This window comes from Microplitis mediator, chromosome 3, assembly GCF_029852145.1.
Source record: "Microplitis mediator isolate UGA2020A chromosome 3, iyMicMedi2.1, whole genome shotgun sequence".
NCBI lineage: Eukaryota > Metazoa > Arthropoda > Insecta > Hymenoptera > Braconidae > Microplitis > Microplitis mediator.
Genome location: NC_079971.1, coordinates 25,169,765 through 25,182,080, shown reverse-complemented (window position 1 = coordinate 25,182,080; position 12,316 = coordinate 25,169,765). Strand labels below are relative to the sequence as shown.

The 12,316-nt window shown below is 32.3% G+C and overlaps 2 protein-coding genes across 3 annotated transcripts; one reads left to right on the top strand and one right to left on the bottom strand.

The window, feature by feature from the left end:
• Window positions 1–1,286: 1,286 nt before the first annotated feature.
• Window positions 1,287–4,455, bottom strand: LOC130665059 (pre-mRNA-processing factor 40 homolog A). Of its 2 annotated transcripts, none has more exons than XM_057465313.1 (3): window positions 4,296–4,455; window positions 3,934–4,198; window positions 1,287–3,876 (listed from the first exon to the last, which is right to left on the bottom strand). In XM_057465313.1, exons 1-3 carry the CDS (start codon window positions 4,296–4,298, stop codon window positions 1,388–1,390), a joined length of 2,757 nt encoding a protein of 918 aa, XP_057321296.1. In that variant the 5' UTR covers window positions 4,299–4,455; the 3' UTR covers window positions 1,287–1,387. The 2 variants fall into 2 exon arrangements, with proteins under 2 accessions (XP_057321296.1, XP_057321297.1); XM_057465314.1 differs by having other exon boundaries at window positions 1,287–3,873.
• Window positions 4,456–5,601: 1,146 nt separating this feature from the next.
• Window positions 5,602–12,258, top strand: LOC130664452 (golgin subfamily A member 4-like). Its single transcript, XM_057464358.1, has 8 exons — window positions 5,602–6,007; window positions 6,074–6,197; window positions 6,267–6,472; window positions 6,899–7,243; window positions 7,318–9,808; window positions 9,878–10,143; window positions 10,214–10,504; window positions 12,118–12,258. The coding sequence occupies exons 1-8, from the start codon at window positions 5,921–5,923 to the stop codon at window positions 12,142–12,144; spliced, it is 3,837 nt and encodes a 1,278-aa protein (XP_057320341.1). The 5' UTR covers window positions 5,602–5,920; the 3' UTR covers window positions 12,145–12,258.
• The last annotated feature ends 58 nt before the right edge of the window (window positions 12,259–12,316 follow it).

Here is a 12,316-nt window from a genome sequence, read left to right as displayed (position 1 = left end):
TCAATTAAATATTTATGACATAAATTTGTTCTTAATAAAAATGTTTGGTTTCAAATTTAATTTTAAATATTTTTAGATTTTTTTCAGCTGACGTTTCAATGAACCCACGAGATTTGAATCAGTTTTTTTATCTATGATTTTATCTATGATATTTTTTATTTCATTAAGTTTGCGGACAATTAATGACGGATTTTTTTTACAATTTAATTTGAAAAAAAAATGCACATGTAAAAAATTTAAAGAACTATAAGTGCAATTTTTTGAAATAATTTTATTTTTATAATTTATCGTTTAAAAAAAATTTTTAATTAAATGTCGGCTAATTTTAGCATGCAGACATCTAGTAATTTTTGAAATTTTATGTAAATGATAAATTACAAAAAAAAATATTTGAAAAAATTGCACCTGTGGTTTTTTAAATTTTCTACATGTGTATATTTTTTTTCCAACAATTTCGTTTTTAAAAAAATCCAAAAATTATTAGACGTCGGCTCACTTCAATAAACTTCAAAAAACTATAAGTGGAATTTTTTGAAATAATTTTATTTTTATAATTTATCGTTTAAAAAAAATTTTAAATTAAATGTCGGCTAATTTTAGTATCTAGACATTTAGTAATTTTTGAAATTTTATGTAAATGATAAATTACAAAAAAAAATATTCGAAAAAATTGCACCTGTAGTTTTTTTAATTTTCTACATGTGCATGTTTTTTTAAATATTTTTTTTCCAACAATTTCTTGTTTTTAAAAAAATTCCAAAATTATTAGACGTCGGCTCACTTCAATAAACTTCAAAAAACTCTAAGTGCAATTTTTTGAAATAATTTTATTTTTATAATTTATCGTTTAAAAAAAATTTTAAATCAAATGTCGGCTAATTTTAGTATGCAGACATCAAGTAATTTTTGAAATTTTATAAAAATGATAAATTACAAAAAAAAATATTCGAAAAAATTCCATCTGTACTTTTTTTAATTTTCTACATGTGCATATTTTTTTTCCAAAAATTTTATTGTTTTTAAAATTCAAAAATTATTAGACGTCGGCTAACTTCATTAATGAGTGTGAATTAATAGAGTAAATAATTAATAAAATAAAATTTTTAAAAAATGCGCTTTTAAAAATTCAAAAAATTAACAATTGCATTTTTTATAAATATTGTTATTTAAATTATTTACTCTCTTTATTTATAATTTTAAATTCGTCTGTCTTCTACATTCACACTCATACAAGTAAAACTAATTATCGATAATTAATAATTAAAATCTAAAATAAAACAAAGATAAATAATTAATAATTATATTTATTGACAACTAATAATTAAAGATGAATGTGAATTTTAAAAAATCAATTAATATGACATGAAAATTATTTATAAAGACAAATTCAATTATCTTCTTGTTGCATTTGTAATTCTCTTAGCAACTGAGCGCGTTTATTCTCCAACTCATCTTCAGACAATTCTTGATGCTGGGAAACTTCTTTGTGTCCTCCATTGGCTGGGCTCTCCCTGTACTCCGGACCAGGAACAGCCACGGAACCAGACCTACCGCGTTTGTCTTCTTTTCTCTTGCGCTCATTCTGCGGGGGCGATTCTTCTTCAGCAGAAGAAGTCGGCATCCGGGAATGAGACCTCGAGTGACTGCGGCCGCGTTTCTTTTTACTTTTCCTGGGTCTCTTGGACCTTCTGCTGCCGCTGGTGGTCTCGCCAGTTGACTCCGCCGAGCTGTCATCAGACTTGCTCTGTATGCTGAGCGATCGCGACTTCATTCTCTTCTTCTTACCGCGTTCGCTAGCGAGGTCGTCATTGGCCACAGCGGATTGTTCGCTATAAGGAGACCTGGACCTCGATTTCCTCTTCACTTTCTTCGGTTTCTTTTTCTTGCTCCTGATATGATGATGGCTGCAGCTCTCCTCCAACTCATGCTGGTACTCCTTGAATATCCTCAGCCTCTCAGTCTCACTTCCCACGGCTTTAAAATCACCGGAGTCTTCAATCTTGGGTCTGACATCATCCTCCCAGTTCATCTGGTAGTCAACCGGTAAACTTTTAAGCAAATTCTTAAAAGCAGCCTCCAATTTCTTGAACTTCTTGGTCTCTTCTTTGATTCTCTCCTTCTCTCGAGCCTCCGCCTTCTCCAGCAGTAAATTGTAAGTGAGCTTGACATTTCCCGCGTCGAGAGTCGCTGACTTCCGGTCCTCGCAGACAACCGTAGCAAATTCTTCGAAGGTCGTGTTGACTTGAACATCAAAGCCCTTGTCCTTCAGTATCTCACGTATTATTTTTTTCTCATCATGGAACCGCGACTTCAAATCCTCGACATAAAATTTAAACAAATCTAGAGGAGTCGAACCCGGCTGGCCGAGCATCGTCGAGAACCGAAGATCGGCAGACAACATCGGGTACAGTTCGACCCAAAGTGACATCGACGTCAGCTTGCCCTGCTCATGGAGTTCATCAAGCAGACTGATGAATCCATCGCGATTTTTACGTTCCTGACGTTTCCGCCGTTTCTTCTCACGTTCTTTTTCTTCTTCCTCATCTTTCTCCAGCTGTCTTATATGATTATCAAAAACTAGGAGCGCATCTTCTTTGTCCATCTCCAGCAAATGAGCGTCTTCAGCAAACGGGGAGTACTGAAGCAGCAGAGCTTGGGCTTCTTGCCAAGTAGTGCGATAAGTGACATCAGTCATAGTGTCCAGTACCTGTGCCAACTTCTTGGTATTTCTCTTCTTCATTTGCTTGGCTTCTTCTTTCTCGCGCTTGGCCAAATTAAATACAACATCCTCGTAAATATCGCGGCGATCTGCATCACCGACAGCGCGCCAAATTTCCAAATTACCAAACATTTCTTCGCATTTGTAATATTTAGTGAAGCTGGTCATCTTATCATGGTCGAGTAAAAATTGTTCGAGATCTTCCTTGGCTTTTTTGAGCCTCAGTCGCTCCTGTTCCCGCTCTTCCTTCAGCTTCTGGGTCTTGTAGGCATTGAAGGCTTGTTTCCTCTCGTTCAGTTTCTTCATCTGCGGATACCGGGGATCGTTCTGTATCATTTTTACAGCTTGCTCCCAGGTCGCGTTGGAAGGAACATCTCGTTCTTTGAGAAGTTCCTTGAAAGCCTCGATAGCTTCTTTTTTATCCTTAAACTGGAGCTTGGGCTCTGGAGTACTAGTGCGACTGCCAGCACCACTGGCAGCTCCGTTGGCTGAACCTTTAGCCGAATTATTGCTGTCTTCATCAGCGGCTACCAGCTTAGTGATGGCTGGTGTCGAGGTCGTGGCAGTTGTCGAGTTCGTAGACGTCGTGTTGGTGGTATTTGGAGGCGTGGGAATGTTTATTGCCGCCAGTGTTGCTGCCATCGCTTGTTCAATCGCTGATTTACCATTGGTACCACCAGAATCCTGACTAGTTGATTTACTCGTTGGCAAGGGCGCGTCTCCTTCAATAGCTGATGGTGTCGATGACTTGGTAGCTGCTGCATTTACTTCATCAGCGATTATTTTATTTTTTAACTCTTCCAATTCACTTGGTATCGTCCATCTAGATTCTTTAGTCATTACATTGTGGTAGTAAACTTTACCATTCTCAGATTTGTACTCTTTCCAAGGACACTGGGACAGTAAAAGTTCATTGGGAGTTTTTAAATCATCTGGTTTTTCCCACAGCGACTGTTTTGTGGTCGCGTTGTAATAATACGTCCTACCATCTGGTGCTTTGTGCTCAGACCAGTCGCTTTTTTTAGCCACCGCGGCTGCTGGAACGGCTGCCGCAGCTTCAGTAACTGGAGCTGATGCTGGTAACGCGGAATCAGCTGCTGGTGTTGCTGGTGGCTGGGAATTAACCATCGCACTGGTGGTAATTTGTGAAGGTGCTGCTGGTAAATAATTTTATAATTAATTATTTTAATTGATTATAGAAATTTATGACGTACCTATGACGGCAGCTTCATGATGGTGATGAACATGATGATGTGGAGCCGCTGGCGCACCCATTGGAAAACCGAATCCTGGAGGTGGAATAGTAAATTGTGGAGGCATGATACCTGGTGGACCTGAGGTAGAATGAAGTGATGGCGGAATAAATGACGCGGTTGGTAGCATCGGTGCTACAAACCCGGGTGCTGCTGCTGGAAACCCAGGGGGAGGTGGTATGGCTGCTGCTGATGCAGGGTTTGGAGGTAAGCTGTCATTTGATGACTGAAAATTTATAGTTTTTTAATATAACCTATAACCGGCACTTTCATATTATTTTTTAATTGATTTTTTTAGCGGAAACTTATAATTTGTTACTTACCATAGTGGTTTGGTAGTCGGAGGAGATTTTAGTCAGAACATTTAAAATAAATTAATTTCTTTAATAAATTAAATATTTACGTCTACACCTTCGTTATTTTTAGTATACAAAATGCACTTAATGTTTTTGAAACTTTTGCTTTCGGGTCCCTATGAGTTTCTGTGGTCTAGGGATTTTTACATGAAAACAAACCAACGTCACGATGACACTGAAGTTAGCAGATAATTAAAAATTTTTGGATTTTTTTCCAACAATTCAACGAAAAAAAATATGCTCTTGTAGGAAATTTAAAAAATATAAGTGCAATTTTTCAAATACTTTTTTTTTATGATCTGTCATTTTTTTTAAAATTCAAAAATTATCAGACGGCGGCGAACTTCAGTGTCATCGTGATGCAGACGTCAGAAAAATTAAAAATTATTGATATATGAAGTAAATAATTAATAAAATAAATTTTTGAAAAAATGCGCATTTAAAAAATTCAAAAATTGATAAGTGCATTTTTTTTAAAGTTTGATTTTTTCAATTATTTATTTATAATTTTAAATTTGATGTCTGCTACACTCACTCGTCACGATGACCTGAAGTTAGCAGACAATTACAAATTTTTGAATTTTTAAATCAAAAAAATAAAAATATGCACATGTAGAAAATTTAAAAAACCATAAGTGCAATTTTTCAAATACTTTTTTTTTTACAATCTGTCATTTTTTAAAAATTTTAAAAATTATCAGACGGCGGCAAACTTCAGGGTCATCATGATGCAGACGTCAGAAAAATTTAAAATTATTAATATCTGAAGTAAATTATTGATAAAATAAATTTTTTAAAAAATTCGCATTTAAAAAATTCAAAAATTAATAAGTGTATTTTTTTTAAGTTTCATTTTTTAAATTATTTATTTATAATTTTAAATTTGATGTCTGCTACACTCACACTCGTCACGATGACACTGAAGTTAGCAGACAATTAAAAATTTTTGAATTTTTAAAACAAAAAAATAAAAATATGCACATGTAGAAAATTTAAAAAATCATAAGTGTAATTTTTCAAATACTTTTTTTTTACAATCTGTCATTTTTTAAAAAATTCAAAAATTATTAAACGTCAGCGAACTTCAGTGTCATCATGTCACGTGACATATATATAGATATACAAGAATATAAACGTACAGAGCATCTAAAAGTTGAATATTTTATATTATAAAATATATATGTATATATATACATATTTTTTTTTAGTTTTTTTACAACTGTACTTACTATTTACTCAAAAATAATATTGATATTTAATAATACGCGAAATTTTTTTTTTGAATATTTGAATTTTTGATACCAATTTACTAAAGCATTATTTGAATTTTTAATTATTTATTGGGTTGTCATTAAAAAATAAAATAATAATAATTACAGCTGGGTACGTGTTAAATGTATGTCAAAACCTACACATTTTTAAGTCATTAAAGATAATTAATAAGATAATAATTTTAATGATGATGTTTTTATAATCATGTCTAAATAATATTTCATAAACTAGTGATATTTAAATTTATATATATAATTAAACATAAATATAAAAATATAGCTAGTGGACAATAGTGCAATCGGGTTAGAAATAAATATAAAATGTTTAAAAAATTCAAAGACAAACTCACTGAGGAAATGAAACAATCGCCTGCTAGATTTCAAGCTGGCATGCAACATTTAGCTCAGGTAATTAATTAATTAATTAATTAATACATTTGTGTGCAGGTAAAAATTTATATATTTATATTCCAGGCAGTTTCTCCAGGTATATCAAATTTGTCACTTACTGGTACTGGAGAACAATCATCGTTTAATAATTCAAATGATAATTTCAGTCTTACGGACACTGATGATCTTGTAACACTCACTGATGATCGTAAGCTAATTATTTTATTATTTGTTTGTGTGCAAGTTGATTTCACTTAATGATTTTTTTGACAAGCAGGAGCTGGGAAAAATAACAACAGTCCGCCACGTGATAATTTTAATTTTCAAAATGTCGATTTGACTTCGCTGTCATCGTCGTCATTGTTGTCAAATAACACCACTGGGTTGTCGAGATCATCGAGTGTCAATAGTGTCACCAGTAACGATACGCAGTCGGGATTATTTCCGATATTTGAAAGTCCTAGTAATATTTATCAGTTACAAGTTAGTATTTTGGTGTCATTTGAATATATATATATTTGAATAATTTAAATATCTCTTGCTGATATGGAGATTTGATTTATTCGAACTCTGAGTCTTAGCGCGTGCTTGTATTTTTATTAATCTGTTTCAAAGAGAATAATCGATGCTGGGTTACAATTCTGGACTTATGCATCAGAATGTAATTTTTTAGGAATATTCTGATACCCACGTAGAATTTCCGGAGACTGATGGAAAAATTTCTTATAAAAAATAGCGATAAATTTAAAAAAATGAACGGTATTTTAAATGACAGTGATTAAATCCAGAGATTTTAAAATTGTAAATAAGTCTTTTATTTTTAAAGTATCGAAAGATTTTGAACGGAGCATAAAAAATTTTTCTGCTAAATGACAGTCTTGTAAATATTAATTATTATTTTTATTGCAGTCAGATATGGATCAATCAGCAAGTGAAGCTGACGATTGCATAACAAATCATCAATATGATGAACTGACAAAAGATGATATTTATTCAGCTTACCGTAAATCACAAAAAAAGTATCATAAATATCGTGGGAGATTCACTGAGTTAGTAAATCATTACCGTGAAATGGAGAGAATAAAAGTTAAATTAGAAACATTGTTAGTTGACACGCAAAATAAAGCATTGAGACGCATTGGGAATTTAAAAGAGCAGTGTCTATTGGAGCAACAAGCCAAAGCACATCTTGAAGACGCTCTAAGAAATGATATGGAGGAAAAAGATCACATTATCGATACTCTTAATACTAAAGTAAATTTATTTATATATTTATTGATTATTAGTTTCGTTTATTCATTTACTCATCATCAATTAATTTATTTCAGATAAAATTACTGCAAGCAAATGGAAACAAAATGGATTTACTGCAGCTAGAAAGTGAAACAACAGATAAAGATAACGACGAGTCCAATTCAACGAATGAAAGTGAAGTAGAATCGCTTAAACAACAGCACCAGCAATTATTTACCGAAAACAGTTCATTAAAAAATAAGTTAGACAAATTTGAAGCCCTGGTTGCTAAGTATAAAGAAACTCTAAAACGCAGTAAAGATAAAATTGGCGAATTAGAACAGGATAGATTTACCCTCGAGCGTGATTTCGAGTCTGCACACAATTCAAATCATGAAAAAATAAAATCACTTGAAGAGAGTTTGGCTCTCAAGAGCAACGAAGTCATTGATCTACAGAACCAGGTCAGCGCGATACGACAGCGTGAAGAAGAGTCAGCAATTTCCCTTGCCGAAAATAAATTATCTATTCATCGAGAGCTCGAGATCAAGGAAGAGCAGATAAAACAGTTGACAGAAAAATTGAAGGATCCGCCCGCCCCCGTGAGTAAAAACACCCAAGAGTTTTCAGTTCAAACCAATGAACTACCGGATAATGATAAAATTGTCCAAGAACTCAGAGCAGAATTAAATAAAACGCAGCAAGAACTCGCTGATGTACAAACAGAGTTACAGAATTGCAATTCTGTTATCAATGACATCAATGCCCAGAATAATTCTTATCAACAAACTATAGAAGATTCCAACAACGAGAAGAAATTAATCCTCAATAATATTATCAATTGTAAAGACGGTATTGAGAGTTTGAAATTAAATTACAAGAATTTGAAGCAACAATTCGTCAGTGATTACAAAAAAAATGCAGACTTTAATTTTTCCAGTTTATCGCAGTCGATTATAAAAGCGATTGCTGACTGCAGCGAACGTGAAGTTGAAGAAAGAAATAAAACGAAGCATAATTTCGATAGTAAATACGATGAATTGAAGCGCGAAAACGATAAATTGTACGCGGAAATAGAAGAAATAAATTTCGAATTGTTTGATTGCAAGGAATTGTCCAGAGAAGCGAAGAAAGAACTCGAGGAAGTTGGAAAAATAAAAGAAGAATTGGATAAATATCAGAGGAGTGCAGAAGACAAGAGTGAAGAGATCGAAAAATTGAGGGAAGAAATGATTTATTTGAATGAAAAGTTCAAAGAAAAGGAAGGAGAGACAACGGCATGTAAAATTAATGATGATTATTTAGATAGTCGTGTTTTTAATAAAAAATTAGAGGAATTACTGGACATAATTTATGCTAAGAATGATTTTATTGAAGCGTTGAAGTGTAGAAATCGTGGTGTTGATGCTAAAGAAGACGAATGTAAAAATTGTCTTGATAAAGTCGACAAGTTGGAGATGATGATGGAAATTATTAATGCTAAGAATGATTTTATTGATAAATTAAAATGTAAAGTAAGAGATAATTGTTGTGTTATTGATAAATTAAATAATTATATTAATGATTTGTGTGAAAGAAACAGAGTTCTGAGTGATGGAGACATTTTGCTGAAGACGCAGGTCGCTGATTTGAACGAGAAGTTGGAAGAATTGAGTCGGGAGAGTAGTAGTTTAGTTGAAGAGAATGAGAAATTAAAGAGGATCGGCGGTGACAGTGGGGAGAGACTCAAAGAAATGGAGACGGAGATTTCGGGATTGAGGAGTGGGAACGAAGAACTGAAGAAGAATATCCGCGAGTTGGAAGAAATGGTTCAGGATAAAGAGAAGTTGGTGGTGAGGATCGGGGAAGTTGAAGCAGAGAAGAAATTTGTTGAGGAAGAGGTCAAGAAGTTGGCTGAGGACAATCAGGGATTGAAGAAATCGGTGGGAAAAATTAGTGAGGATTTGAAGAGAAGTGGAGAAGAAGTGAAGAAATCTGGGGAAGTAATAAGTCGACTTGAGGAAGAAATCAGAGGATGTGATAAAAATATTAAGGAACGGGATGAAGAAATTAAGAAACGTAATGAAGAAATAATGGAGCGTAAGGAAGAAATAAAAAAATCAAACGATGAGAAAATAAATTTAGTTAATAAAATTGATGAGTTAGAAATTTTATTACAAAAACATTCCAGTGAAATAGGAGAATTTAAAGTACAAATAGAGGAATTGAAAAAATTAAATGAGTCGTATGTTGATAAAATAAATAAATATGAGGAGAAAATGGAAGAAGCAGAAGAATTGAAGAAGAAAAATGACAGCGGTGTTGCTGATGATTTAAAAAAAATAGTCAAGGACTTGGAGATGAAACTGGAGGATACGGAAATGAAGTTACGAGATGCCGAGATCACGGTGACTAATTACAAAACTAATGAGACGCAGATAGAGAATATTAATACGGGTTTGAAAGATGAGATGGATAAATTAAAAGACCAGTTGGCGATGGGTGAAGAAGAGCAGAGAGTGAGAATGAAGCAGCTGGTAAAAGAATTTCAAGCCAGACTTGATGACAAAGACCTGGAGTTACAAGCGGCACTTGATCAGAAATTTGGTATTTATTTATTTTTTTTGTAGGGACGTATTTTGTTTTTGTTTTTAATAATTGATTGACTTTTTACAGACCGACAGAAAAATTATGAAAGTGATTTAATTCAGCAGTACAAGGAACAGCTGAAAGATTTCCAAGTTGAATTGACTGCCAAGTCAGAAGAAATTGAGAGTCTGAAAAACGAGCAGCATTTGCTGGTCGATGCCAAGAGTAAACACAGCGAGGAGCTGAATAAATTGCAGGAAAAAATAGACAAAATGAAAGCTCACGCTGACGAGATGGAAGAGAAGTATAAGAAGGAAAAAAATAAATTTAATGAAGAAAGTAAAAGAAGTCATGTGAGTATTAATTTATTATTTTATTGTACTTAAAAATATATGAGTTTTTAAATGAAACATTAATTTACAGAGTGAAAATACCTCAAGTAATCCTACAGCGGAGTCACTGCATCTTATGCAAAATACTTTAGTAGCCCAGCGGCGCGAACTGAGCGAACTTCGTAAGCTAGTTAAATTAAGGTGCGAAACGTCCCCGAGCTTGGACGATTCAACGGAGATCGAATACTTGAGGAACATCCTCTACGAGTACATGATGGGCAAAGAAACCCTCGTGCTTGCTAAAGTAATCGCAGCTGTAGTTAAATTTGATCAGGAACAAACGCATAAGGTTCTCGAAAAAGAGAAAGATAAATTAACACTAGTAAGTATTTTGAATTATTATTTATTTTTTCATCATACCTGCGGAAGTTTAAATTCCTGCCCTGTTAGCGGGAAGAATTTCTTTTCTTTTATGAGAAAACAAATGGGCAGTTACAATTCTACTCATAAGATCTCTACTCCAAGGCAGAAGCTGCAACTACTCACTCACAAATTTACTCGGCCTCAATTCTACTCAGTTATGTCTTTACTCAGCTACAACTCTACTCACGTACTTATTTTAGCCTATCGGGAAAATATCAATTTTTGGTGAGTAGAGTTGTAGCTGAGTAAAGACTAGACCGGTTCAAAAAAATCGACTATTTTTTTTTTTTTCAAAACCCGCAGTGAAATATCTTCCTAGTTATGAAAAAAGAAGCCTGTGGAAACGGGAGCTCTTAATATCAATTTTGAAAGTTCGCTCATCGTAAATTTCTACTTTACGTTTCAGGGATGGGCAAAATAGGATTTAATAAATACTGAGTATTTAAGTAAAATTTGACTTGAAACCCAAATTAATTATTGGGACGTGTCTAAAACAGACAAAGTACTAAATAGTTTGTAACTTAGTATTTTTTACGATTTATCTATACTAAATACATTGTACTTGTTGTAGTACTTTTTACTTAAATTTGATATAAGTACTAAGCATAATTGTAATTACAACTTATAATTGTCACAGTATCTATTAAAAAAAAATTTTTAATACTTATTCTATCACTACCAGAACTTTACATACGACGATTGAGACTTAAAATTATCATTTTTGAATATACTATTGCACTCCTAAGATTTTAATAGTCAAATTTATTCATTAGATGATATTAATATATTATTGTCAAATTTATACTGTTTAGTTCAAATAAGTGCACGCGTACAGTTTATGTTTCAGCTTCAACCAGTAATCTAATCAATCATTTTTATATACCCGAGCAAAAATTATTATATTAAATTTTATAACATCATTTCTTTACGGGTTCTTAAAAAAAAAAAAAAAACTTTTTTCTATTGACATAAAATTTAAAATAAAAAGTTGTTGTAGAGTTAAAAGGTTTAATCGTTTTAATTTATTATTGGCTCAACTTCTATAGTCAATCTAAAAAATACTCTGGGAGTTTTTAATTATTTTTTGTTAGAAATACCAATGATCTAGTACTTAAATGCAACTCTTAATCTCAGTACAAATGTACTTAGTACTTGAACCGTTCTATGAGTACAAAAGTATTCTTATTTAGTTTAAAAATAAAATACTAAATACTATTGTATTTAGTACTAGGAAAAATGAAAAGTATTTGTAATTAGATAATAAATAAAATACTAAGTACTTCGGTATGTCGTATTTAGTACTTGTTCAAAATACTAATTACTTTCATATTTTTACTCTACAAAAAAAAATTATTATATATCAAAGTATTTATTACTTAATTAGTACTTAAAATACAAATGTACTTAAGTATGCCCATCACTGCTTCCCACAGAGGAAAGAATTTAAACTTTCAGGTAAAAAAATTTTTCACACCTCGGGTAGGCAATTGAGGCTCGGAATGTCCTACTTTCCTCCCTAGATGTGTTCTATACTAATAATCATCAATTAAAAATTCTATTTTTTACTTTCAGTTGGGCTCGCTGGGACTTACGTCATAATTAGCAAAAATAAATGTAATATAGAGTGCAATTAAATTAATAAATCTTTATAATTGTAGATTTTTTTTGTAATTTTAATTATTATTAAAAACAAATATTAATATATACTTTCTATTGATTAATACAATTTTATTTTTATTTTTAATTCTAACAAAATATTTACAAGTTTGTA